Source organism: Papio anubis, chromosome 10 (assembly GCF_008728515.1).
Source record: "Papio anubis isolate 15944 chromosome 10, Panubis1.0, whole genome shotgun sequence".
NCBI lineage: Eukaryota > Metazoa > Chordata > Mammalia > Primates > Cercopithecidae > Papio > Papio anubis.
In genome coordinates this window covers 110844243-110869842 of record NC_044985.1, presented here as the reverse complement: position 1 = coordinate 110869842, position 25600 = coordinate 110844243, and the positions used below count along the sequence as shown (strand labels likewise).

General features: G+C 41.1%; 1 protein-coding gene across 1 annotated transcript in view; it reads left to right on the top strand.

Moving 5' to 3' along the window:
* The window catches only part of COL4A4 (collagen type IV alpha 4 chain), a 160015-nt gene that overhangs the window by 82863 nt on the left and 51552 nt on the right, over nt 1-25600 (top strand). The window contains exons 23-30 of the mRNA XM_031651712.1: nt 315-387; nt 1953-2059; nt 4782-4904; nt 18582-18780; nt 21033-21140; nt 21648-21866; nt 23663-23824; nt 25151-25321. Coding sequence (XP_031507572.1) covers nt 315-387; nt 1953-2059; nt 4782-4904; nt 18582-18780; nt 21033-21140; nt 21648-21866; nt 23663-23824; nt 25151-25321 — 1162 coding nt within the window. The remainder of the gene's footprint in view (nt 1-314; nt 388-1952; nt 2060-4781; nt 4905-18581; nt 18781-21032; nt 21141-21647; nt 21867-23662; nt 23825-25150; nt 25322-25600) is intronic.

Sequence of the window (25600 nt, the reverse complement as noted above, 5' to 3'; positions counted from 1 at the left end):
CCCGCATGATACATATGCCTAACCATATTTACATAACCACAGTACACTGTCAAAACCAGGAAACTGTCCTCTTAACTCAGGTGCAGACCTTATTCGGGTTTCACCAGCGTTTGCATTTTACATGCAGTTTAAGAGCCTCAATTTGGCAAGATAGGACTACCTTGGAAGGCAGGGAAGGGGGTGAGAACAAGAATGCCAAGCTGGAATCTTTAACAAGAGATTTAGAAGGCAGGAAGAGAGAGATTCAATATGTACAGATGGAACTGTTGATCCATCACAATTAATCTAATTTGTTGCTCTTATTTTTCACCAAGGGAAAGCCTGGTGCCCCCGGACCACCCGGCAACAAAGGGGCGAAGGGTGACGTGGTCATATCAAGAGTTAAAGGTGAGCATAATCCATCACTTTAATGATGTATGGACCCTCCTCTTGCAGTAATTTCCCCTGTGACCATAGATCAATTCTATACAATTTAGGATGGTTGAGCTTACTTACAAAAATACTTCTGCCCTTCATAAGGTTGTATGAATGTTGAGCCAAATCCCCCGTCTCTTATTTGAAAATGTAAATATTCCTTCAGCCACACATTCACATCTTCATTATAGTGAACTTGGGTTTGACTCAGGCCCTCCTTTGGCTTGGCTGATGTTTATTCACCGCATTCCAGTGTTCTATAGTAGTCTATAATATTTTAGTTGTAAATGAAAGAAACCCAGCTTGAAATAGTTTTTTTTTTTTTTTAAATAATGTACTGACCTAAACAAAATGTGAAAGATTAAAAGGTAGGGTCTTTTATCAGTAAGAGTTCTCCAGGGACAGAACTAATAGGATATACGTATATATGAAAAGGAGTTTATTAAAGAGAATTGACTCATATGATCGCAAGGCGAAACCCCACTATAGGCTGTCTGCGAGCTGAGGAGCAAGGAAGCCAGAAGTGGCTCAGCCCTAAAAGTAGTGGTTTTCCTACTTTTGAGTCCAAAACCCTCAAAAGTAGAGAAGCCAACAGTGTGGCCCTCGGTCTGTGGCTGAAGGCACCAGAGCCCTGGCAAACTACTGGTGTAAATTTAAGAGTCCAAAGGTGGAAGAATCTGGAGACTGATGACCAAGGGCAGGAAGCATTCTGCACAGGAGAAAGACGAAAGCCAGAAGACTCAGCAAGCCAGCCTATCCCACCTTCTTCCACCTGCTTTGTTCCAGCTGTGCTGGCAGCTAATTGGATGGTGCCCACCCACACTGGGAGTAGGACTTCCTGTCGCAGTCCACTGACTCAAATGTTAATCTTCTCTGGCAACACCCTCACAGACACACCCAGCAACAACCCTTTACCAGCTATGTAGGCATCCTTCATTCCAATCAAGTTGACACTTAATATTAACCATCACAGGTTTGCATTGGGACAACCAGATCCGGGCCTCCAGTGGCATCAAGAGGCTCTCCCTGCATCTTTCATCTCACATTCCACCATCTATATTTTCTCCCATCAGACCAATTTTCATACCCCCAGGCAGCTCTAAGTTCTTACATCCAGAGATGGAGAGAGCCCTGCTTTGTCAGTTCCAAATAGAAAAATAATTTCAGAAAGGATTGATTAGCTTAGGGTAAGTACCCAACGGCAGACCATTCCCCCTTTCCGATGGCCAGGGATAGAGTGCTGTGCTTGGCATCACACAAGTAGGGGAAAATTCTGTGATTGACACCTTTACACACCAGCTCCTTGTTGGAATGGGAAAAGGGAAAAGGAGCTTTTCCCAACTAAAGAGATTCGATGGTTCTAGCAGTTGTCATTCTCCCCTCTGGCTTTGGCATGTTTTATGTGACTTGGGCAATTGAGATACACAGGAAACTGTACCAACCCAGGATCAAGGTCATTTTCTTTATTTTTTGTCCTCTCTATCCTACTTTAACCCCGGCTGATAAGAGCTTGAATATCTTTTGACCTCTATTCCCAGGGCACAGAGGAGAAAGAGGTCCTGATGGGCCCCCAGGATTTCCAGGGCAGCCAGGATCACATGGTCTGGATGGACATGCTGGAGAAAAAGGGGATCCAGGACTCCCAGTATGTAGAATTCTCAGAATTTCACTTTCTTATATGGTCATACAAGCAACTATTTCCCCCTTCTCTATTTGCCAAGCTGAAATTCAGTAAAATATCAACATGCCATAAATCAGAGTCAGCTTTGGTACCCTGACATGGAAAGATGATTGTTATAAAAGGTATAGCATCATTGGAGATGGTCTAAAATCCTCAGTGGCAGTTCAGTCCTAGCAAGACTTTCAGTCCTCAGTCTTTATATCATTCTCATGGTGTTTATTTTCTTCAGAGAAACTTGTATCTTAGAAGGGCCCCACTGATTTTAGGTGTGTTCAGTTGACTCTGTGGGGTGGAGGATGGAGCTCGGATCCCAGTGTTTAGCATCAATTCTGTTTCCTGGAGAAGATGCACACGGGGGAAGTAGTGAGGGTGAAAGGGTGAACTAGTGCAAACCCACAGAGTCAAGGCATTGGCTGATGGAAAATGTCACTGATAAAGGATGTTGCTGCATTTTTCAGACATGCTTTGGGTGGATACCATGTGTATGTGATTAAGGTCATAAAAGAAGAGGATGAGATGGTCCAATGCTTAGGAACTTAAAATATCTTAAATATATGCAGTATTTCTGAATGCTTACAATATCACAGAAACCAGGCTAGATGGTTCCCTCATAACAGCAGTCCTCTGAAAAGCAATACCTTTCCAATTTTACCATAAGAAAATGGAGGCTTAGCATCTGATATTCAAGACCACCCATCTGTCAAATAGGCAAAATAGGAGTGAAACTTTGTCTTATTTCAAAGTGCATGCTATTTCCACCGACCTGTGCTGCCTGCCATATATAATGGGAAGCCATTGAGAGTGTTGCAACAGGGAAAGACCATGTCCTGATTCTACAGGAAACCCTTCAGGCAGAATCCAAGTGAATAAGAGAGAGAAGCCTGGAAATTGGCTTAGATGGTGTTTATAGCTTTCTGACTTTTCTCCTGGTCACAAGTACGTGAATGATCTCTGCTTTAGGCTTGGTAATCTCTGCTTAATTCATTCTTCCCCTTAAGGAACTACTTAGAAATCATTGTCACTGAGTGGACATTGTCATAAAGTACTCATCTAATTGTGAAAAAGCTGTGTCTATATAGATCAAACTGGAAGAGGAATTTCAACATTTGCTGAGGTCTTCCTAGATTCATTGAAACAATCCAGATCCATAAGACTGTTGTAGACCACATCTGAGACCAGGCCATGTAGAAGGATAAAAGATCACTCAAAATGCCAGCAGGACAGTGTCAGATATTCCTTGCATTTGAGAGTCCTTGCAGCTGTTCAATCCGGTGGGGTGCAAGAAGGGATGAGACCCACATATGGTGGACATGGAGGCAGCTCTGACTTGAAAGCCTCATTCCCCATGAGAGCTGTTATCCACTGCACAGCTTTTGAGGACCCCACCAGGGATTGCCAGTGAGGGAACCCTTGATGCAGCTTTCCCACAGTGCTTCCAGACCAGATGCAAATTTTGCAGCTGGGGATTGATTTTACTATAAGCAATACTGCCTAGAAATGTAGTTGACAATCTAATTTTTATGAGAGGAACAGAACCAGACAGTGAACCAAAAGTCAAATTCTCATGCAGGAGGGGAAAGGACTTGTTAGGCTTTTACTCACAGGGGTGGAGGATGATGGAGTCTATCTATGCATCTTCTCAAGGTAATGCATAAGAATGTATTTGATTTGTAATCCCACCACCTCCCTTGATCTACGTATTTCTATATTCTATGACATGATATTAGAGAATGGTTTGACATAAAATCTCTTATTCTGTATTTAAGGTGTATCACACACATTGTTTCCAGTATTTGAGGCATAACACACATGCTTATATTATATATATGTATATATAAAATATATATGTATATATAGAATATATATATATGTATATAAAGATGTAAAATGTGTATTTTGGCGAGGCATGATAGCTGACGCCTGTAATCCCAGTAGTTCGGGAGGCCAAGGCACGTGGATCACTTGAGGTCAGGGGTTCGAGACCAGCCTGGCCAACATGGTGAAACTCAGTCTCTACTAAAAATACAAAAATTAGCCAGGTGAGCTGGTGGGTGCCTGTAATCCCAGCTACTCAGGAGGCTCAGGCAGGAGAATTGCTTGAACCTGGGAGGCAGAGGCTGCAGTGAGCCAAGATAGCACCACTGCACACCAGCCTGAGTTGCAGAGAGAGAATCCATCTCTCTCTCTCTCTCTCTCTCTCTCTATATATATATATATATACACACACACACACACACATATATTCCCTAGATTTATATATCTATATATATCTCTCTATATATAGGATATATATATATCCTAGATATATATATATCTCTCTATATATATATCTCTAGACATATATATATATATATATATATATATATCTCCTAGATTCATTGAAACAATCCAGATCCGTAAGACTGTGGTAAACCACATTTGAGACCAGCCCATGTAGAAGGATAAAATATTTAATATATATATTAAATATATATATATGTTTAAAATATTAAGAAGTATCTAAGTTATTTATTTTAATAATCTACATCTTGCTTACCCCAGACCCCGTAACATGTCTTCTGAAATGTGATGTTCGACTCCCTGTGTGCATGTGTTCTCATTATTCAGCACCTACTAATGAGCATGAACATTTGAGTGTCATGGACTTTCAGTGGTTGGTAATTGATTTGTGACATAACATTCCCAGGGGGATCATGAAGATGCGATTCCAGGTGGTAAAGGATTTCCTGGACCTCTGGGTCCCCCAGGCAAAGCAGGACCTGTGGGGCCCCCGGGACTGGGATTTCCTGGTCCACCAGGAGAGCGAGGCCACCCAGGTTAGTTCCAAGGCTTTGCCCATGGTGAATGATGGGGCCCTAAAGATAGGCTTGACATGGGTCTAGAAAGTAGTACGATTTAAAAAAATTTGGTTATTTACCTATTCAATAGCTTTGGGATGCAAGTGTTTTTTTTTTTTCTTATGTGGAAGAATTATATAGTAGTGAATTCTGAGATTTTAGTGTACCCATCACCCAAGTAGTGTATATTTTACCTAATGTGTAGTTTTTTGTGTCCCTAGACCCCCTTCCTCTCTCCCCCTTCTGTTGTTTCCTCACGTATTCATAGTGTCTATGTCTGTCTGTCTTGGTCTGGTCTTTCTTTCTGTTCTTTCATTTGCATTTCTCTAATGACCAGTGATGATGAGCTTTTTTTCATGTTTGTTGGCCACATAAATGTCTTCTTTTGAGGAGTGTCTGTTCATATCCTTCACCCATTTTTTGAAGGGGTTGGTTTTTTCTTGTAAATTTGTTTAAGTTCCTTGTATATTCTGGATATTAGACTTTTGTCAGATGGGTAGATTGAATAATTTTTCTCCCATTCTGTAGGTTGCCTGTTCACTCTGATGATAGTTTCTTTTGCTGCACAGAAGCTTTTTAGTTTGATTAGATCCCATTTGTCAGTTTGGCTTCTGTTGCAATTGGTTTTGGTGTTTTAGTCATAAAGTCTTTGCCCATGCCTATGTCCTGAATGATATTGCCTAGGTTTTCTTCTAGGGTTTTTATGGTTTTGGGTTTTACATTTAAGTCTTTAATCCATCTTGGGTTAATTTTTGTATGACATGTAAGGAAGGAGTCCAGTTTCTGCTTTCAGCATATGGCCGGCCAGTTTCCCCAGCACCATTAATTAAATAGGGACTCCTTTCTCCATTGCTTGTTTTTATCAGGTTTGTCGAAAAGCAGATGGTTGTAGATGTGTGGTATTATTTCTGAGGTCGGTTCTGTTTCATTGATCTGTATATCTGCTTTGGTACCAGTACCATGCTGTTTTGGTTACTGTAGCCTTGTAGGATAGTTTGAAGTCAGGTATCTTGATGCCTCCAGCTTTGTTCTTTTTGCTTAGGATTGTCTTGGCTATATGGGCTCTTTTTTGATTCCATATGAAATTTAAAGTAATTTTTTCTTCTAATTCTGTGAAGAAAGTCAATGGTAGCTTGATGGGAATAGCATTGAATCTATAAATTACTTTGTGCAATATGGCCATTTTCATGATATTGATTCTTCCTATCCATGAGCATATCATGTTTTTCCATTTGTTTATGTCCTCTCTTATTTCTTTGAGCAGTGGTTTGTAGTTCTCCTTGAAGAGGTCCTTCATATCCCTTGTAAGTTTTATTCCTAGGTATTTTAGTCTCTTTGTAGCAATTGTGAATGGGAGTTCACTCATGATTTGGCTCTCTGTTTGTCTATTGTTGGTGTATAGGAATGCTTGTGAATTTTGCACATTGATTTTGTATCCTGAGACTTTGCTGAAATTGCTTATCAGCTTAAGGAATTTTTGGGCTGAGATGATGGGATTTTCTAAATATACAATCATGTCATCTGCAAACAGAGACAATTTGACTTCCTCTGTTCTGATTTGAATGCCCTTTATTTCTTTCTGTTCCCTAATTGCCCTGGCCAGGACTTCCAATACTATGTTGAATAGGAGTGGTGAGAGAGTACATCTTTGTCTTGTGCTGGTTTTCAGAGGGAATTCTTCCAGCTTTTGCAAATTCAGTATGATATTGCCTATAGGTTTGTCATAAATAGCTCTTGTTATTTTGAGATATGTTCCATCAATACGTAGTTTATTGAGAGTTTTTTGCATGAAGGGATGTTGAATTTTATTGAAGGCCTTTTCTGCCTCTGTTAAAAAAATCATGTGTTTTTTGTCATTGTTTCTGTTTATGTGATGAATTACTTTTATTGATTTCCATATGTTGAACCAGCCTTGCATCCCAGACTTGATTGTGGTATATATCCTTTTTGATGTGCTGCTGGATTCCGTTTGCCAGCATTTTATTGAGGGTTTTAGCATAGATGTTCATCAGGGATATTAGCTGAAAATTTTTTTGTTGTTGTGTCTCTGCCAGGTTTTTGGTATCAGGATGATGCTGACCTCATAAAATGAGTTAGGGAGGAGTTCTTATTTTTCTGTTGTTTGGAATACTTTAATAAGAAATGGTACCAGCTCCTCTTTGTACCTCTGGTAAACTTCGGCTGTGAATCCATCTGGTCGTGGACTTATTTTGGTTGGTAGCTATTAATTACTGCCTCAGTTTCAGAGCTTATTGTTGGTCTATTCAGGGATTTGAATTCTTTCTGGTTAGTCTTGGGACATCCTCCCTTTTCTGAATCTCTGAAGTCCATTATATCACTCTTACGCCTTTGCATACTCATTAGTTACCTCCCACTCATAAGTGAGGACATGCAGTTTTTGTTTTCCGCTCCTGTGTTACTTCACTTAGAATTATGGCCTCCAGCTCCATCTAAGTTGCTGCAAAAGCCATTGTTTTGTTCCTTTTAATGGCTGAGTAGTAGACCACGTTTTTTGTAAAACATATTTTCTTTATCCACTCATTAGTCAATAGGCACTTAGATTGGTGCCACCTCTTTGCAATTGTGAATTGTGCTGCTATAAATATACACGTGCAAGTGTCTTTTTCATATAATGACTTCTCTTCCTTTGGGTAGATACCCAGTAGTGGGATTGCTGGGTCGCATGTTGGATCTACTTTTATCTCTTTAGGGAATCTCCACACTTGTTTTCTACAGAGGTTGTACTAATTTACATTTCCACCAGCATTGTATAAGTGTTCCCTTTTCTCCACATCCATGCCAATATCTATTGTTTCTTGCCTTTAAATAATGGCCATTTTTTGCAGGAGTAAGGTGATATCTCATTGCAGTTTTAATTGGCATTTCCCTAATGAGTAGTGATGTTGGGCATTTTTTCATATGTTTGTTGCCCATTTGTATATCTTCCTTTGAGGAATGTCTATTCATGTCCTTTTCCCACTTTTTAATGGGATTATTTGTTTTTTTCTTGGTAATTTGTTTGAGTTCTTTGTAAATTCCGGATACTGGCCATTTGTTGGATGCATAGTTTGCAAATAGTTTCTCCCATTCTGTGGGTTTCTGTTTGCTCCGTTTATTTATTTCTTTTGCTGTGCAGAGGCCTTTTAGTTTAATTGGGTCCCATTTATTTATTTAGTTTTTGTTGCATTTGCTTTTGGGGTCATATTCATGAATTCTTTGTGTAGGCCAATATCTATATGAGTTTTTCCAATGTTACCTTATAGAATTTTTATAGTTTCAGGTCTTATATTTAAGTCTTTGAACCATCTTCAGTTGATTTTTGTATAAGGTGAGAGATAGGAATCCAGTTTTATTCTGCTAACACATGTAGCTTGCCAATTTTCCCAGCATCATTTATTAAATAGAGTGTCTATCCCCCAATTTTTTGTTTTTGTATGCTTTGTTGAAGATCAGTTAGCTGTATGTATTTGGCTTTGTTTCTGGATTCTCTGTGCTGTTCCATTGGTCTATGTGCCTACTTTTACACCAGTACCATGCTGTTTTGGTAACTATAGCCTTATAGTATAATTTGAAGTTCAGTAATGTGATGTCTCCAGATTTGTTCTTTTTGCTTAGGATTGCTTTGTCTATTCAGGCTCTTTTTTGGTTCAAAACGAAATTCAGGATGGTTTTCTCTAATTCTATGAAAAATGATGTTCATATTTTGATGGAAATTCTATTGAATCTGTAGATTACTTTTGGCAGTATGGTCATTTTCACAATATCGATTATCCCAGTCCATAAACATTGGATGCATTTCCATTTGTTTGTGTCATCTATGATTTCTTTCAACAGTGTTTTGTAGTTCTCCTTTTTGAGAACTTTCACCTCCTTGGTTAAGTATACTTTTAGTTATTTTATTTTATTTTTTGCAGCTGTTGTAAAAGGAATTGAGTTCTTAATTTGATTCTCAACTTGATTGTTGTTGATGTATAGCAATGCTACTGATTTATGTATAATGATTATGTGACCTGAGACTTTACTGAATTTGTTTATCATATCTAAGAGTATTTTTGAAGAGTCCTTAGGATTTTGTAGGTGTACAATCATATTATCAGCAAACAGTGATAGTTTGACTTCCTGTTTTCTAATTTTGATGCTGTTTATTTATTTCTCTTGCCTAATTGCTCTGCCTAGTACTTCCAGAACTATGTTGAATAGAAGTGGTGAAAGTGGGCATCCTTGTTTTCTTCCTGTATCCAGGGGGAATGCTTTCAACTTTTTTCCATTCAGTATGATGCTATCTGTGGGTCTGTCATATATAGTTTTTATTATTTTGAGGTAGGTCCCTTCTATGCCTAGTTCGTTGACAGTTTTTGTCATAAAGGAATGCCGGATTTTGTCGAATGCTTTTTCTGCCTCTATTGATGATATGGTTTTTGTTTTTAATTATGTTTATGTGATGAATCACATTTATTGACTTGCATATATTAAACCATTCCTGCATCCCTGGGATGAAACCCACTTGATCATGATGAATTCTCTTTTTGATATGCTGTTCAATTCATTTAGCTAGTATTTTGTTAAGGATTTTTGCATCTATATTCATCAAGGAAATTGGTCTGTAGTGTGTGTGTGTGCGTGTCTTTTCCTGTTTTGGTATCAGAATGATACTAGCTTACTAGAATGATTTTGGGAGGATGCCTTCTTTATCAATCTTTTGGAATAGTTTCAGTAGGATTTGTACCAATTCTTTTCTTTCAATGTCTAGGTAGAATTTAGCTGTGAATCCATGTGATCCTGGGTTTTTTTTTGAGTGATTCAGTCTCACACTTGTTATTGGTTTGTACGAGGTTTCTATTTCTTCCTGATATAATCTAGTAGGATTGTATGTTTCCAGGAATTTGTTCATTTCCTCTAGATTTCCTAGTTTGTGTGCTTGAAGTTATCCGTCGTAGTCTTGAATGGTCTTTTGTATTTCTGTGGTGTTGGTTGTAATGACCCCAGTTTCAGTTCTAATTGAACTTATTTGGATCTTCTCTCTTCTTGTTTAATCTAGCTAATGGTCTATTGATTTCGTTTATTTTTTCAAGGAACCAGCTTTTTAACCAGCTTTTTATTCATTAATATTTCGTATTTTTTTGGTTTGCGTTTCATTTGGTTCACTTTAATCTTTGTTATTTCTTTTATTCTTCTAGCTTTAAGTTTAGTATGCTTTTGTTTTTCTAGTTCCTTGAGATGTGACTTTAGGTTGTCAATTTGTGCTTTTTCAGACTTTCTGATGTAGGCATTTAGCATTATAAACTTTCCTCTTAGCACTGCTTTTGCTGTATTCCAAAGGTTTTGATAACTTGTGTTAATATTATCATTCGATTCAAATAATTTTTATATTCCCATCCTGATTTCATTGTTAACCCAGATATCATTCAGAAGCAGATTATTTAATTTCCATGTATTTGTATAATTTTGAGGGTTCCTTTTGGAGTTGATTTCTAGTTTTATTCCACTGTGGTCTGAGAAGAGACTTGATATGATTTCAATTTTAAAAAATTTATTGAGACTTATTTTGTGGCCTACCATATGGTCTATCTTGGAGAATGTTCCATGCTTCTGAGAAGAATGTATATTCTGCAGATCTTGGGAAGAATGTTCTGTAAATGTCTGTTAAGTAAATTTGCTCTAGGGTATCACTTACATCCATTGTTTGTCTGTTGACTTTCTGTCATGAAGATCTGTGTAGTGCTGTCAGTGGTGTATTGAAATCTCCCACTATTATTGTTTTGCTGTCTATCTCATTTCTTAGGTCTAGCAGTAATTGTTTTATGAATCTAAAAGCTCCAGTGTTTGTTGCATATAAATTTAGGATTGTAGTATCTTCTTGTTGAATTGATCTTTTTATCATTATATAGTGACCATCTTTGTCTTTTTGTTTTTACTGTGGTTATTTTGAAGTCTGTTTTTTTCTGATAGAAGAATAGCTATGCCCGCTGGCTTTTGGTTTCTATTTGCATGGAATACATTTTCCTACCCCTTTACCTTGAGTTTATATGAATACTTTTGTGTTAGGTGAGCCTCTTAAAGACAGCAGATATTTGGATTGTGATGTTTTCGTCCATTTTGCCATCCTATATCTTTTAAGTGGAGCATTTACTCTCAACATGAATATTGAGATGTGAGGTATTGTTCTCTTCATCATGTTAATTGTTACCCAGATAATTTTCTTTTTATTTTGTTATTGTGTTATAGGCCCTGTGAGTTCTAAACTTTCAAGAGGTTCTATTTTGGTGCATATCAGGCTTTTGTTTCAAGGTTTAGAATTTCTTTTAGCATTTCTTGTAGTGTTATGTTTTGTAATGACAAATTTCCTTAGCACTTGCTTGTCTGAAAATGACTTTATTTCTCCTTCATTTATGAAATTTAGTTTTGTGGGATACGAAATTCTTGGCTGACAGTTGTTCTGTTTAAGGAGGTTGAAGATAGGACGCTAATCCCTTTTGGCTTGTAAGGTTTCTGTGAGAAGTCTGCTGTAAGTTTGATAGGTTTTCATCTATAAGTTACCTGAGGCATTTGTCTCACTGCTCTTAGAATTCTTGCCTTCATTTTGACTTTAGATAGCTGATAACTACATGGCTCGGTGAAGATCTTTTTGCAAAGGATTTCCCAGGAGTTCTTTAAGCTTCTTGCCTTTGGATATCTAAATCTGTAGCCAGGCCATGGAAGTTTTCCTCAATTACTCCCTCAAAATAGTTCTTTTTTCTTCTCCCTCAGGAACACGAATTATTCTTAGGTTTGGCTATTTTACTAATACCGTATGTCTTAGAGATTTTGTTCATTTCTTTTTGTCTTTATTTTTGTCTGATTGGGTTAATTCAAAAGCCTTGTCTTTGAACTCTGAAATTCTTTCTTCTACTTGTTCTAGTCTATTGTTAAAACTTTCCACTGCATTTTGTAATTCCCTCAGTATGTCTTTCATTTGTCGAAGTTCTGATTGGTTTTTCTTGATTATATCTGTCTGTCTAGAGAATTTTTTTGTTCATATCCTGAACTGCTTTTTAAATTTATTTATGATGTTTTCACCCAGGAAGGTAATTTTGAATATTTTTGTGGCAGAATGTGACATGAAATCATGGAAGCTAAAATGAATCTCTTCTGGGCAAAGTTATAGCTATGGCATAACAGCTAAATAAAATTTCATCCAGGCACTGTTCAAACCTTATACCTTGTTGAACAAATAAAAGCATTACAATACAATCAATATTTAAAGTAAATCCTTAGGATACTAAAATATCTTTGTTGTTTTATTTATTTGACATACCAAAATTGCTTTTCCTTCATTTCTCAGTATGAACTCACACAATCTGACTATATTAAAATTACATATATGTATATATATTATATACACATACTCAAAGTATAGAATTATTTTTTATAGTCTTTTGAGATAATACCATATATTTTAATTTTTAAAAACTAGTATGTCATTTAAACTGTCATTGTCCATGAAAAACCATTTGCTGGCATTCTAGTGAGAAAAAAGAAGGTATTTTAAATATATATATACATATTTTTTGAGACGGAGTCTCGCTTTGTCACCCAGGCTAGAGTGCAGTGGCCGGATCTCAGCTCACTGCAAGCTCCACCTCCCAGGTTCACGCCATTCTCCTGCCTCAGCCTCCCACGTAGCTGGGACTACAGGCGCCCGCCACCTCGCCCGGCTAGTTTTTTGTATGTTTTAGTAGAGACGGCGTTTCACCGTGTTCGCCAGGATGGTGTCGATCTCTTGACCTCGTGATCCGCCCATCTCAGCCTCCCAAAGTGCTGGGATTACAGGCTTGAGCCACCGCGCCCGGCCTATTTTAAATATATTTTACAGTTATGTGAATTTCAAACAATAAAATGACTTTCAGGATTATAGCTGAAAACTCTTAAGAAGGTGGCAAAAAAGATTTAAGTTTTTTTCTTTTATTTTATATATATATATATACATATATATATATATCTTGAGCTACATTGCTAATTGTGAAGTTTTAGAACAAAGTAATTGTTTTAATTTAATTTAATTTAATTTAATGTAACTTAATTTAGGAGAGCTAAGTAATTAAACACGAGGCCAAAGTACATAAGAAAGTGGCAGTCTTTTATTGCAAATATGCACACACTCTCGGGCGAGGTTCTCTGGTCCTCAGGTGTGGGGGGCCAGGGAAGTCATGTCGGTGCTCTCGGGTGATGTTCTCCGGTCCACAAATGCGGGGGCCGAAGAAGTCACGCCGGCTCTGGCCGGCGGTGGACTTTTATGCCTGGGAGCTGGAAGGGGAGGAGTTTGGGGCGTGTGTGTAGGAGTGGCTTCTTGAATTTCGGTGTCCCCGGCTTGACGTCATTCCGCGCATGCTCAGTTGATTTGGTTCTTTTCCCGGGCACGGGAAAATCTGTGATGAAGAACCCGGAAACAACAGGGACTGCTCCATCTTGTTCACCTTCCTCCATCTTGTCCCTTTTCCTTCACCCAAACAGTCCAACCTCTTATTGATTATAAGAATTTAGGGTGCCGTGGTCTGTCTGGCTGCTTCCTGCTGTTAAGGGGCGTAGTTAGGGTCTGAGGTTGGCAGTTGGGTGTAGGGATGCAGGAGCATTTGGTTGAAGGTGACTCGGGTGATCTCTTGGACCTTGGCTCAGAGAAATTTTATTAGAATGGGAGCAAGACATAACATAAGGCAGAGGATTAGTATGGGAATTAGGAATGGAAGCATCTGCTGTACTACAGGCAGTAGCCATACCGGTGGTCCAGGGGTAAAGGGGGCGTTAAATTGTTGAAGCTAGGGAAACCCCAATAATTAAGGGAAGAAAAACAGCCCACTTTTGGATGTTATTGCTGGAGCTGAGCTGGGAAGCTAGTTCAGACAATTCTCCTTCGCTATATAGGGTTAAGCTAGGCACTAAAGATACCGGAACGCAAAGGGACTGGGTGATGGAGGTATGGTTAAGAGTTTTAGATAGAGTTTGGTTACACCAAAAGTAGCCTTCAACAGGGGCCGTCTGGGTCCTGCTGGGAGCTTATGTGCAATTACACCATGAAGAGTTTGGCGTAGAGTAGCAAAAAGGAATCTCTGTCTCACTCTGTCTCTCTTCATCTCTGTCTCTGTTCATCTCTGTATCTCTTCATCTATCTCTCTCTGTCTCTCTTCATCTCTGTCTCTCCTCATCTCTGTCTCTATCTGTCTCCATCTCTGTCTCACTCTGTCTCTCTTCATCTTTGTCTCTCTCCACCTCTGTCTCTCTCCACCTCTGTCTCTCTCTCTGTCTCTCTCCATCTCTGTCTTTCCCCATCTCTGTCTTTCTCCATCTCTATCTCTTCATCTCTGTCTCTGTCCGTCTCTGCCTCTCTCTGTCTCTGTCTGTATCTCTTTGTCTCCATCTCCATCTCCGTCTCCGTCTCTCCACCTCCTGCTCATTAAGGCTGCTCCCCTCACCAACTCCCCTACCTCCTGGCTTCTCCCTATCTCTGACTCAACAGGGACTGAGTGCTGCAGAGGCCCTTGGGGAGGTCTGGGCTTTCTACTGCCTTCTGGTTATAGCCTCTCCTTCCCTGTATCTGTCCTTCATCCTGGCCTAATGAGTCCACATTTTATTTAGGGAGAGGGCAGAGTGACAACCCTGGGTGGGGGGGGGCGACAATCTGCAGTGCCCTGCATGACTGAGTGTATCTGGTTGTCTGTAGACCAGGTTTAGAATCTCCATACAAAGTTAGGATTAGTAGGAGTAACTAGGGGAATTAGAGTGAACCATAATACTGATGACAAAGGTGTAGAGGGTAAGTTCAACGTTGCCAAAATCACAAAGGGCACCCTGCCAAGCTAGGTCTTCTATGAGAGTAAAAAGTTGGGAAACCTACTGGTTGGGGGATGGGTCGGGAAGGAGGGTGTCTATGGGGTTTATGAGGGAAAAGTCAGTTAAGTTAAGAATGGTGAGGAAGCGGGAAAATTTGAGGAGGGTGTTGATCCTTGAGTAGAACCTGGTCACCTGGAGAAAGGGAAGGGGAATAGATGTTTTGAGTTAGGTTAACATGTTTTGTCCTAAGAGGGGGGTGGGACAAGAGGGCATGATGAGGAAAGAGTGGGCAAAGTATGCATAGTCCAGGCAGTAATTTAACATTGGGGTCTGGCGAGGGTTAGACGGTTTACCGTCTACCCTAACTACTGAGATAGTGGATGGCTGGCTAGGACCTCCATAGGTTGATAAAACAGAATAGGTAGCCTCCGTATTGATGAGAAAAGAAATTGGCTTACCTGCTACCTGTAGAGTTACCCTAGGCTCAGCAAGGGTGACAGGGGTCTCCAAATGTGGGCACCGTCAGTCGTCGTCCAGGTGTAGGAGCTGGAAGGAGCCTTCCGACCCTTGAGGAGAGGCACCACGTTGAGGCGCAATGCCTGCCCTGCTGGCGGGGCAATCAGACTTCCAGTGTCCTTCATGTTGGCAGGTTGGGCATGGCGTGGTAGGCAGGCGAGGATTTGGACACCTTTTTCCCTAATGCCCAGTTTTGCCACACTTAAAGCATGGACGAGACAGAGTGGCCGGCTTGGCCTGGGGACACTGGTTTGCCCAGTGTCCTGGGTCTCCGCAATTGTAGCAGGAGCCCCTGGGAGACTTGCCCTGTGTCTTCCCTGCCGGCAGAGTGGGCAACGCTGGTTGGAGGGCAGCCACTAGAGCTTGTGCCTGAAGCACAGCCCTTCTTTTCTCCTTGTCTAGCTTTGCAGCCTGAGCTGCTGCTTCTCTGGAGTTAAAAACTTTGAAGGCCAATTTTCCTGTATGGGAGTCTGAGGCCCATCTTCAACCTTTTTTAGCTTTTTCGAATATCTGAGGCTGACTGGGAGATAAAATAGGAGGCTAGGACAGCTGCTCCGGCTGGGGAGGTGGGGTCTAGCCGAGTAAATTGGGCTAGTGCCTCTGTAAGGCGATTTAGGAAGGAAGCCGGGTTCTCATCTGGGTGTTGGATAATTTTCTTTAATTTATCAAAATTGACCACTTTGTTAGAGGCTGCCTGCATACCGGCTAAGAGACATTGAATCATAATGTCCTTCCTATGGCAGCCGGGCTGCTGTGGTTGGTAGTCCCAATCTGGTTCTATGGACAGGACAGCCATCTCTCCTAACGGGATGGTGGTGTCAGTAAAATGCCATTGATGTGCATGTTGCCCGGCATCTGCAAGAATACGCTCTCTTTCCTCTGGGTTAAGGGAGGAGGACAAAATGACCTGTAAGTCATGCCAGGTTAGATCATATGCCTGACATAGGTATCGAAACTCCTTGGAATATAGGGTGGGGTTAGCAGAGAAATTGCGGAGCCGTTTTTCAATCTTGGAAAGATCTGCCAAGGAAAAAGGGACATGGACTTTAACTAGTCCTTTGGCTCCGGCAACTTCTCGAAGGGGTGGCCAACAAACTAGCAGGGAAGGTTGGAACAGACTGACCAGTAGGGTAGGTTAAGACAGGCTGACTGGTAGAGGGGGTTGGGGCAGGCTGACTGGTAGAGGGCTGACTAATGGGGGCCGCTACCGCGGTCTTGGAGCGAGTGTGGATGGAAATGGGAGAGGTAAGAGGAGTGGCTGAGGGAGGAGTGTTGGGCGGGGCGGTGGGAGCTCCATAGGGAGGGGTGAGAGGAGTGGCTGAAGGAGGAGCGTTGGGAGGGGTGGTAGGAAGTCCATAGGGAGGGGGGTTGGAAAGTCGGGAGGGAGGTTGCCTGCCGTCAGCCCCATCTGAAATGGAGGTGGAGTCCTCCTCAGTTGCTGAGGTGGGGGCCAAGGGCTGGGTTTAGGGGTTTAGGCTAACAAGACCTGGGCTATTTAACACCAGGCGCACAGGTCTGGACGAGAGCGCAAGTCCTAAAAGCCTTGAACATAGATAATTTCTGACCACTTTCTGAGCCTCTGGCAGAAATTAGAGAGATCTAATAGAATGTTATAGTCAAGTGTGCCGTCTGGCGGCCATTGAGATTGGTTGTCTAATTTATACTGCGGCCATGCCACAGTGGAGAGGTTTCGATTGTGAGGTTCCCATTGTTTAACCACCAGAAATGGAAACCGACCTCACGCAGTGGCAAAGCGTCCTTTGCCGCTGCTAGAGACGGGGGGCTCCTGGAGCCACTAACGGAGAATTGAGGAACTTCAAGACGGACGTCTCCAGGTTGAAGGCCTCACTGCGCCACAGGGTGGCTACGTCCTTGGGCGTACCTACGACTCCAGGCCAAGGACACGGAACCGGACGGAGATGGTTAACAAAAGGGAGTACTCACCGAAGGAGAAATTCTCAGAGCGGCACCAGTGGGAGGCTGGAACACTTGTTCGGTGTTCGTGGCTGGTTGGGTTGGGAGCCGGTTCGCTGCGGAGGAGGTTCGTTAGACCCCTAGGGAATGTTGAGGAAGGGTCTCCTCCTGGGTTGGGTTTCGGCACCAACTGTTTTAATTTAATTTAATTTAGGAGAGCTAAGTAATTAAACACGAGGCCAAAGTACATAAGAAAGTGGCAGTCTTTTATTGCAAATATGCACACACTCTCGGAAGAGGTTCTCTGGTCCTCGGGTGTGGGGGGCCAGGGAAGTCACGCCGGCGCTCTCAGGTGATGTTCTCTGGTCCACCAATGTGGGGGGCCGAAGAAGTCACCCCGGCTCCTGCCGGCGGCGGACTTTTATGCCTGGGAGCTGGAAGGGGAGGAGTTTGGGGCGTGTGTGTAGGAGTGGCTTCTTGAATTTCGGTGTCCCCGGCTTGACGTCATTCTGCGCATGCTCAGTTGATTTGGTTCTTTTCCCAGGCGTGGGAAAATCTGTGATGAAGAACCCGGAAACAACAGGGACTGCTCCATCTTGTTCACCTTCCTCCATCTTGTCCCTTTTCCTTCACCCAAACAGTAATATCCTTAGTTCTTGTTTTGATAATATAGAAAGGCAAGAAAGTATCTTGGTATTTGATAAGGTATAAATTCATGCTCTAAAACCCAATAAAATCTGATGTCATTTTTATTCATCTCATATATCTTTGATCTGACAGCATATAAAGAAATGTATTATGAGATATTATTCCTATTATAAAAGAGAAACATTCCATTTTAGGAGATAGGGACTGAGAGGCTCAAACTTTGGTGTCTTATTGATGATATCTATCTCTCTAGAAAATTTTTGATTCATACCCTGAACTACTTATTAACTTTCTTCAAACATGTCTTTAACACGGGGGATGATGCTACTAGATTGCGAAAGTCATTAGGAAAAATGAGACAATATAGTTGAAGCACCTGACCCTCAATAAATGGTAGCTATTCACATCTAGCCCGGGCTCTTCATGTGCACAATTTCCCCATGTTCATAGTAAGAGACAGATTTTCTGAACTCAGCATTGGACACCTGCTGCTATTTCATGATTTATCAAAACTTCTCATTGTATTGTGTTAGATATGCATGTAATAGATCTCCATTACATTATTATTATCTACTACCCATGTAGTTCATCTCCATTACATTTTTATCATCTACATTGTTTTTCTAGATTATTGAAACTTATACTTTTTAGAATCAATGTATTTCTTTTCTTCATTATGTTTAGAACTCTTCTGACGGTTGAAATTCAGATTTCAGGAAAAATCTAAAAATTCTGTATGAAAGTAGCTCAAGTGATCTAATGATACTTGGGAGTCTGTTACTTTGACTTCTACATGTGCTATACAGAAACATATCCTGAGCAAGTTGTGGCTGAGACAGCCTCACATTCCACTGGGCTATCAGTTATGTGAATGTTGCTTTTCTTTTCTCATTCCAGGTGACACAGTTTCTTGCAATGTGACCTATCCTGGGAGGCAAGGCCCTCCAGGTTTTGACGGACTTCCAGGTATTAGCAATGAGAAGTTACTGTCTTATATACTTCCCAGAGTAAAAGAACCAGCAAGACAGATAAACCAACAGTGAATCCTCTGACTAGTTAGGACATTTCCAAAATTATTTCCAAAGTTTTGAGGGACCGTGGATAGGGGAAAACAGCATTCGTAGTAATTTGTAGTTGGGTCTCTAGTCTGTTGGTTTGAGAACACTCCAGATGGGCTTTTCAAACCTTTGTGCAACAAAATTTACCTTGATTTGCTCACATATCGGTTAAAATGTCTGTCCCTTGAAAGATTTTTTTTTTTGAGATGGAGTCTCACTCTGTCTCCCAGGCTGGAGTGCAGTGGTGTGATCTTGGCTCACTGCAACCTCCGCCTCCTGGCTTCAAGCGATTCTCCTGCCTCAGTCTCCTAAGTAGCCAAGAGACAGGGTTTCACCATATTGGTTAGTCTGGTCTCAATCTCCTAACCTCATGATCCACCCACCTCGGCCTCCCAAAGTGCTGGGATTACAGGTGTGAGCCATCATGCCTGGCCTGAAAGTTTTAAAACTATATCTTCTTTCCTTTCCTGTGCCTCAAGAGTGAAAAATGATCATTTGTTTATTGATTGTAAGTTTTACTTTGTTTTACTTTCCAAAAGAACGAACATTTGATCAGAAACATTTGAAAAAAAAGCTCAAATATCTCTGTCCTTGTTTGCACACTCATGCCACAGCTTTGTTTGAATCAATCACTTAGGTTTAGATGAATTAAGTCCAAAATCTATCTAAGATATTTTGCCTAACTCTTCTTTCTTTAGAGTTCCCTACCCATTCATTACTAGTATGAATAATGACTGACTGTTACTCTCTCTACCATCAAATTTCATGACAATAATGTGTAAATAATCTCAAAATCTCAGTGGGCTACAACAACAAACACTTATTTTCTATCTTATGGGTCTGCAGGTTGGTTGGGTTTAGCTGATCTAAGATGGTCTCTGTTGGCTTAGAGTAGAGCTCCAAGTTAGGTTTGGGGTTGCAACATGCATCTCATTGCAAGGCCAGGCTTTTCTCATGTGATTGCAGAAATGCAAGAGGGCCAACTCAGTTCACAGGCTCCCTCCACACCTCTGATTGGATCATGGTCATTCATTTGCTATTGCCCAAAACAAGTCACATGACCAAGCCCTGAGTAAAAGGGCAGGTAATTACACTCCACCCACCACAAGTCAATGGCAAGAGTGTGTGGAAATATAATTCCATATCAGCGGAGTTGAGAATTGCAGGTTGACGGATTGAACATTCATTTTTACTTTTACTGGTCATGAGTGGATTAAAAAAAAGTTTGATTACTTTCAGCAGCTTTTAACTTTGAGAGAAGTGATTACTCAAATTTTAATTTGACGGTTGTGCCTCCATTGAAGTTTATGATTAATACGTTATTTTAGCTGAGATAACTCCTTGTAGAAAATCACAGAAGGTTTAAAATAAATTCTCTAGGCCAGGCACAGTGGCTCATGCCTGTAAACCCAGCACTTTGGGAGGCCGAGGCGGGTGGATCACGAGGTCAGGAGATCGAGACCATCCTGGCTAACATGGTGAAACCCTGTCTCTACTAAAAATACAAAAAATTAGCCAGGCATGGTGGCGGGCGCCCGTAGTCCCAGCTACTCGGGAGACTGAGGTAGGAGAATTGCGTGAACCCGCGAGACGGAGCTTGCAGTGAGCCGAGATCATGCCACTGCACTCCAGCCTGGGTGACAGAGCAAGACTCTGTCTCAGAAAAAAAAAAAAAAAAATTCTCTATTACTTTTTGCAAGTGCTTTTTGCCTATACTTCATTTAAGGGAAAATTCAGTAAGATGCAGGGAAATAGATTTCGGTCTTTAATCTGATCCTTTCTTATCAAGATAGACATTGGCCACCACCTCTTTACCCCTACAAGAGCAGACGATGGTTGCATAGTTGTGCTTCAGACCTAGCATAGGAAGATACCAAAAAAAGTCATTTGAATGGAGGCGCAAGTTCCAAAGGCTTTCAGGAAGAATCCTTCACAGAATGGCTTCTGAGAAAGCGCCTTAAGAAAATCACTCCTAGAAAACATTCATTTGGATCATATGACTTACAACATAATTTTGTAAATCAGGATAGGCAACATCCTTACTTCCATAAAGTAGAAATATTCTAAAAGGACTTAATATAGACTTAAAAAAATCATCTCATTTTGTTCACATTAGATTTTGTTTTATTGAGTCTGTGTTTTGTTGTTGTAATTGTTTAGGTCCAAAGGGATTTCCAGGTCCCCAAGGTGCCCCTGGCCTGAGTGGTTCAGATGGGCATAAAGGCAGACCTGGCACACCAGGAACATCGGAAATACCAGGTCCACCTGGTCAGTGAAGTTTTTTATGTTTGTTTTTTTTTCTGCTTTGGGAGTATCTATCAGGAACTTTTTAACATTTCTACTGATGGATGATTTCCCTGAGGAAATGGTCCAGGGATCCCTAGATAATAGGAAAATGCTGTTTCTTGATAGACTCTTAGCTATATTGTGATAACTTCAGATTATAATTTTATAAGTTGCCAAGCCTCCTTCCACCTTGAAGCATAAGTTATGGGCTATTATTTGTCTATTATGTTATTGAAACTACTCAGTCCAGCCAGAATGTTTGCCAGAGAAGGAAAGCAATTAGGGAAACATCACTGGCTTATAGGAAACACAAAGGTGCAGTTTATCTCTCTACAAAAGGTGGTAAAACAACATTACCTGTTAAACTGCTCTTAATTTTAGTAAATACCCCTGTGTTTTTAAGAAACATATTTTTATCAAAGTAGTCTTATATGTATTTGTTCTATACTTGCACATGTTATCATTAATTTTGTTGTTGTTGTTAAATAGGTTTTCGTGGTGACATAGGCGATCCGGGTTTTGGAGGTGAAAAGGGGTCCTCCCCTGTTGGGCCCCCAGGCCCTCCTGGGTCACCAGGAGTGAATGGTCAGAAAGGAATCCCGGGAGACCCTGCATTTGGTCACCTGGGACCCCCAGGAAAGAGGGGTCTTTCAGGAGTGCCAGGGATAAAAGGACCCAGAGGTGATCCGGGATATCCAGGGGCTGAAGGTATGAGGGCTTTGCTGTCCTTTCGGTGCATAGAGCGGGCTCAGTTTTGGAATAGGTCACTGAAGAATGTTTAGATTATTTTGCTTTAGCCATGTAGAATATAAACAGTTTACCCAAGTGTTTTCCCTCATATGGGGTACTGGTTACATTTCAAATAACCTGAATTTCCAGCCTTGTCCTTGCATTTTATTGGTTGTTTTCAAATGCAGGGCAGCTCACTGTTGTTCATTCAACTCATTTTGGTTCCGCAGCTAGTATGTTGGTGCTGCAAAGGCCAAGAGCAGGGACTGTGTAACCTGTCTGGGGGCTGTTGCCAGGTGGAAGGTAGGCAGGCCTGATTTTAAGAGGTAGAGTAGCTCAGGGGCTGGAGCTGTAGGCTGGCATCTGGGAACACTCTGTGGGAGAGCTGGGCATGAGCTGAGCTTAGAGGACAAGCTGTCTTCAGATAGAAGACAGGGTAGAGGGACTTTCATTCCATCTGGGGTGGCAGGCAGGGCATCAAACGCAAAAGAGGAAGATGGCCCGGACCCTGATTCATATCCTTTTCTAAAATCTGTAAGGATCCTTCAGGATCCCCAGTGGAGTTTTTCAGGTTTTAATGTACTTAAAAATAACCAAGTGGGGGTGGGGCAGCTCATGAAAATTATTGTCTTCAGGACCCCAGTCTGATGAATTCTGATTCATTATTTCTGGGGTGGGGTGGGGCCCCATATCTGAACTTCAGTGGACCTCTTGGGTGATGGTGATCAAGATGTGGACTACAGACCAGATGTTTACAAACAACATTCTGGTTCTTTTCTAAAACTGGGTGGGCCAATGTTTATTAGGCATCCACTAGAGTACATTAGCACAGGACATGTGAAGGGGAGGAGGAGAATTAGCACCCTCAAGGAGCTTGTATGGAAGTTTGTAAATAAAAATATTCATATTCAAAGAAACAATTAATTGGAAAGTAACAGGTGAAACATGATGTAAGTCAGTAAAAATAATGACCCAGTAATCCGACTATCTCACTTGTGAAAATGTATCTAAGGGAAGTGTTCAATGGAAGAAAGTTATAGATATGAAAATGCTCTTGTAGTATTATCCACAGCAGAAGAATAATTGGGAAGAACAAAGACAGACACACACATACACGCACTCTCTCTCTCAAAGAAATATCCAGTCATTAGCAATTAAAATCATATTTGTAAAAACTGCAACAAAATGGAAAACATTTACAAATTAATATGCAATCTGAAGTGCTCCAACAACTGAATTTGCACTGTGATTACTATTTTTAAATGTAAATGTGAACCAAAATGCAAAGAAAACATAGGAAAACAAAGTAGATTTTTGGGTTAGGGTGTGGAATGATGGGGGATGTTCTTTCCTGAAGATTATGACACTGTCTTTCCAGTAAGTAGAAATTTGAGAGTGCAAGTGATGAAATCTTTCATAAAATGCAAATTCATACAGTGCAAACTGGGTTTGTAAATATTGTAGAGATTTGGTGTAAAGCTTGATGCAAAGTTAGAGGTTAATTAAAATTAGGAAGAACCAAGTAGTTTCTTATTTGCATTGGCAACTTTGCAGTTCATATAACCTTATCAAGTAACTCACTTAGCAATGCATTCTCTATTCATAAGGAACTCATTACATCTATGATAAGAAATCCATTTAAAGACTTAACCCATTTGAGCACTGATTCAGGATGAAAATGTTCACCTCCAGTATTGATATGCCTGAACAATTCATCATGGGCCATCTGTATAGTTTTATGTCACAAATGTCATGGATGCATTGTATCATTTCAGGGCCAGCTGGCATTCCTGGATTCCCAGGTCTCAAAGGTCCCAAAGGCAGAGAGGGACATGCTGGGTTTCCAGGTGTCCCAGGTCCACCTGGCCATTCCTGTGAAAGAGGTGCTCCAGGAATACCAGGGCAACCGGGACTCCCTGGGGATCCAGGTAGCCCAGGTAAGTGTCAAGAACTGTAAAGGGTCTGGGGCTTATCCTACTTACAACTAAATAAGCTCCCCTCTTTCTTTTTTATGGATGCTGCCAGAAGCAAGAGTCCTGAGTCAGAGATAAAGGATTTCGTTACTCATGAGTTTCATGTTGGTTTGCATCATTTCCCTGTGTCACCCAAGTCTCATGGGGCAACATGGTGAGCTAGTAGACCACTCACACAGTGGGTTCCTTTATATGGGAGGAGCCCTGAGCCAAGGAACCACTGCTTTATAGCAGCCTGTGAGAAAGCCTGCTTTTCCTATTGAGGAAAGTGCTATATCATCTATCAAGGGTGCTTGCTGCAAACACAAGCTTGAGAAGTTTCCCAGAGAAAGAGCATCAGGATCTTGCATTCTTGGCATATCCATCAAGATGTAGGAACACAAGAGACCCCTGGAGTGTCTCCTAATACAAGGTGCAGGGAGGCTGTCTTAGTCCATTTGCACTGCTCTACCAAATACCTTAAGCTAGGCAATTTATAAACAACAGAAATTTATTTCTTATGGCTCAGGAGGCTGGGAAGTCCAAGATCAAGCTGCCAGCAGATCTGGTGTGCCTTCCTTGTGTCCTCACAAGTGGAGGAGGCAAACAGCTCTTTTGCACCTCTTTCATAAGGTCACCAATCTTATTCATGAGGGCTCTGCCCTAATGACTTAATCACCTCCCCAGGTCTTCACCTCTTAATACTATCACATTGGTGATTAACTTTCAACATACGAATTTTGGAGGGACACATTCAGAACATAGCACGAGCTATTTTCAATATGATCTTCATTTCACTATTCACATTGTTTACTCTGTTGTTTAAATCCCATTGCTTTTATCCAAATGCAGTAATATATACACTTGAAAAATTAAAACAAGATTGAGGCAAAACTTTCCACTACAGCCATATTTCTAGCACCAACAACGCTAGACATCAGCTCTGACTTCCGACTGAAGAGCTGTAGAGCTTCAGGAAAAACCTGGAAAGTTTTCTTCTATTAGTTTCTCTGCAGCAAGAGGAAATACAAATACAATGTTTGTTTTTTCTTTCTATTTTCCATTAAAAATACTTTTATAATCTTCATTCATCCCTGCTGGGAAACATTTACTCAAGTGATCTGCCCTTCTATTTATATCATCTAGAAAAATATATTCTTAGATTGATGGAAAGTTGCTACTATTATTTTAGCCAACAAATATTGTTTTACTGTTGTTTAATGCATGGTTTAAGCTACTGTATGTTTTTCCTGCTGTGTGTGAAGCCAGTGTTCAGCCTTCACACACTGTGGTCACTGTGGTTTGTCTTAGGTGCTCCAGGTGGGAAAGGACAGCCGGGAGATGTGGGGCCTCCTGGGCCAGCTGGAATGAAAGGTCTCCCTGGACTCCCAGGACGGCCTGGGGCACATGGTCCCCCGGGCCTCCCAGGAATCCCAGGTCCCTTTGGGGATGATGGGCTACCTGGTCCTCCAGGTCCAAAAGGTAGGTAGTGCTTTTCCATGATGTCCCCCCATCTTAGAAACATGAAATCCACTGCCAAGTGAAGACTGGACAGATGACCACATGAAAAGAGTTAACTGTTAGTCTGGCTTTGTCCTTCCCTTAATGATGCCTCCCTTGCTCTTGTCCTCTGCATCGTTATTTCCAGTGGCAGAATGTTTCTGTGCTGGTCAATGGGAAAAGGGGTTTGAAGGTGTTAGGGCCACAGAATTCCTGAGGACTGGGTAGCACGGTAAAGTCCTAGGGTCGGGGAAGGTGCAT